General features: G+C 35.7%; 1 protein-coding gene across 1 annotated transcript; it reads left to right on the top strand.

Moving 5' to 3' along the window:
* The first annotated feature begins 255 nt into the window (after nucleotides 1–255).
* On the top strand, nucleotides 256–624 carry LOC121498935 (histone H2B type 2-E1-like). The gene has a single exon (XM_041769350.1). It carries the CDS (start codon nucleotides 256–258, stop codon nucleotides 622–624), a length of 369 nt encoding a protein of 122 aa, XP_041625284.1.
* Nucleotides 625–3001: the final 2377 nt, after the last annotated feature.

The following is a 3001-nucleotide window of genomic DNA, read 5'->3' as shown; positions in this document are numbered from 1 at the left end:
ATCCAAGAATCCGAGAGGATAAACCCAATGCCTAAACAGTTTTAAACTTTTGCTCAGGTTAACTTTTGTTCTATTGGCTAACGCAAGCCATGTGCTAACCCCAGAGGCTTTGTGAGCATGGCTATAGGATGAAATGGATTATCAAGGGTCAGTACTGCAAAAATTTAGCGTGCATAATAGACTAAATTAAAACCTCAAATGAAATCACTTACATTTTATTTTTAATTTGGTTACACATTTTTAAGGAGCAGGAGGATGGGCGCTGAGCATGGGCAGCAGCCGCAGTCCGGGGGCCACAGGGGCCGTGGTTCTGGTGATAAGAAGTCCAAAAAGCGTAGCCGGCGCAAGGAAACCTACTCGATGTATATCTACAAGGTGCTAAAGCAGGTGCACCCGGACATCGGCATCTCTTCCAAGGCCATGAGCATCATGAACTCATTTGTGAACCATGTGTTTGAACGGCTGGCTGGCGAGGCTGCCCGGCTGGCCCAGTACTCGGGCCGGACCACACTGACATCCCGGGAGGTCCAGACAGCGGTGCGTCTGCTGCAGCCCGGAGAGCTGGCCAAGCATGCTGTATCTGAGGGCACCAAGGCCGTCACCAAGTACACCAGCTCCAAGTGACCCAGGGCCTTCCATTAATAAAGAGTGAGCTGCTCCAAAAAAAAAAAAAAAAAAAAGGTTACACATTTTTAATCCTGCTTCCTTTTCCTTTATGTTCGTATATATCTCTCTAGATTTCCCTAACAGAAACTTTCAGGGTACTCTTGGAAAAGGTCAAAATTTATCCTAACCATTACATAAAATAAGTGACTAACAAATATAGTCACTGGCCACTATTTGTTAAATTCTGTCGTGGTGTGGTTGCAAGCGTCCACTTTATTTGCTGAAACTAAATTATCCATTTTGTATTTCAGTTTTACACTTTATATCACTATCAACTTACAGCTTGCCCCCATCCTTCAAATTAGTAATTTAAATCACATCCATACAAATAAAGAATATAAGGAAATGAATGTTTTTTTATAAGGGAATCTTTTTAATTTACTATTATTATTTATTTATGATAGTCATACAGAGAGAGAGAGAGGCAAACACAAGGCAGAGATACAGGCAGAGGGAGAAGCAGACTCCATGCACCGGGAGCCCGACGTGGGATTCGATCCCGGGTCTCCAGGATCACGCCCTGGGCCAAAGGCAGGCACCAAACCGCTGCGCCACCCAGGGATCCCCAAGAAAATGAATGTTGAAATTGAGTTTATACATGCAATTATACCAACATACTTTTATGTTTTGCTCCTACTGACAATGTGTCAGGAAAACTGCACAAAAAATGAAGATAGTTTGGAGTGCCTGGGTGGTGGTGTTGGTTAAGCATCAGCCTCGAATTTGGCTTAGGTCATGATTTCAGGGCCATGAAATCAATCCTGCATCAGGTTCCACACTCAATGCAGAGTCTGCTTGAGATTCTTTCCTTTCCTCTCTCTTTGTCCCTCCTCTGGCTATCTAGCTCTCTCTCTCTCTTCTTTGTTTCTCTCTCTAATCGTTAAAAAAAAAAAAAAAAAAAAAAGTTCATAATAGCAAAAGTAACTTAATTAGCACAATAGTAGCTTTCAGTATCTTCCTTCAATATTTCCTTTGGTAGTAGATATTATTTATGAGATGGGTAATTAATCCAAGGAAGAGTCACAGTCCTTAACTTATGCAAGTTCAGTCACCCCAACATATACGATTAAACTCCACTACAAAAACTCATTTTATTGAGGTATAAAGTTAAATGCATAATTTATTGTTAATCCAGTAGCGTATGTAGCCGAGTATTATCTGTCCACATTTTGAATTAATTCTTTTGCTTCAATTTTAATAAAACACTTAAAAATGAAAAGCCATTATCGTGATCGATTGGAATTATACTTATGATTAATTAATGACATTAGAATTTTGTGTTTTTTGATATATTGCAATAATATAATGGTATTGCAATAGCAGCCTTCTGATGTATTGCCATAATATATTATCAAAGTGGTATCAGAGAATTAATGAGAATGATTGTATTTATAAGAATTTTTGTTAAAAAAACAACTTTGAACTACTTGTAACAGTAAGAAATAAATGAAAAACTAATAAAAAACATATAAATCATGTAAATATCCAAAAGGGGGAGAAGGATTTTGGGGGAATAAATATGAGAAAAAAAGAAAATACCTTTGCTCAATTGTTTTCCATTATTAAGTTTTGACAGAAATCTATAAGCAACATGAGAAAAAAAAACATAAATGTGTATGTATTTATTTTGAGATATTTTATAGATTATATGTTTGTATCTATTTACCAATCTAATATAAATGATCCACATCTTGACATCAATAAATTGTGTTTACAAGAAATATAAAACTGATAATAATTCTCTTCATGCATTCTTTTATTCTGTTATTCAGCAATAGAGTAGCAGTATAACCTAGAAATTGAAATGTACTTATTATTACATTTGTTCCCCTATTATAATTAATGCCTATGCAGCTTTAGCTTATGCCATTTTTTAAAATGTACTAATTTTTCTTGGTATAATTAAAATAAAATAAGCTTTGACATAGGTAGTCCAGTAATCACTGATTACTTATTTTACAGTGAAGTATTAAAATGAGAAAATGTGAACTCTCTACTTTGATTTGAAATGCTTATATTAATAAATTATTCATAATCATGAATACATTTTGACAAAAGCTTTATAGCTCTGTGTGACAGATCTTTAAATCAATCTTGTCAAATCATCCTTGGAAGAAGGTCATTGAGATCACAATTCTTCAATCTGGGGAAATAATATAGGCAAAGTATTTGTAATCTGACAGTGGCTTTAGAAATACAACAAGTGGTAATGTGAAACATTCAAGTCATTAAGAATTCATTGACTCTAATGCCCTCATTCTGTAGTGGATATCCCAATTCATAGATAATTTAGTTTTGTTTGATTAGTGAAAATGTGCCTCTTTCCTGACTAGTA

The sequence above is a fragment of the Vulpes lagopus genome, chromosome 9 (assembly GCF_018345385.1).
Source record: "Vulpes lagopus strain Blue_001 chromosome 9, ASM1834538v1, whole genome shotgun sequence".
Taxonomy (NCBI): Eukaryota; Metazoa; Chordata; class Mammalia; order Carnivora; family Canidae; genus Vulpes; species Vulpes lagopus.
This window is presented reverse-complemented; position numbering and strand designations above follow the sequence as displayed.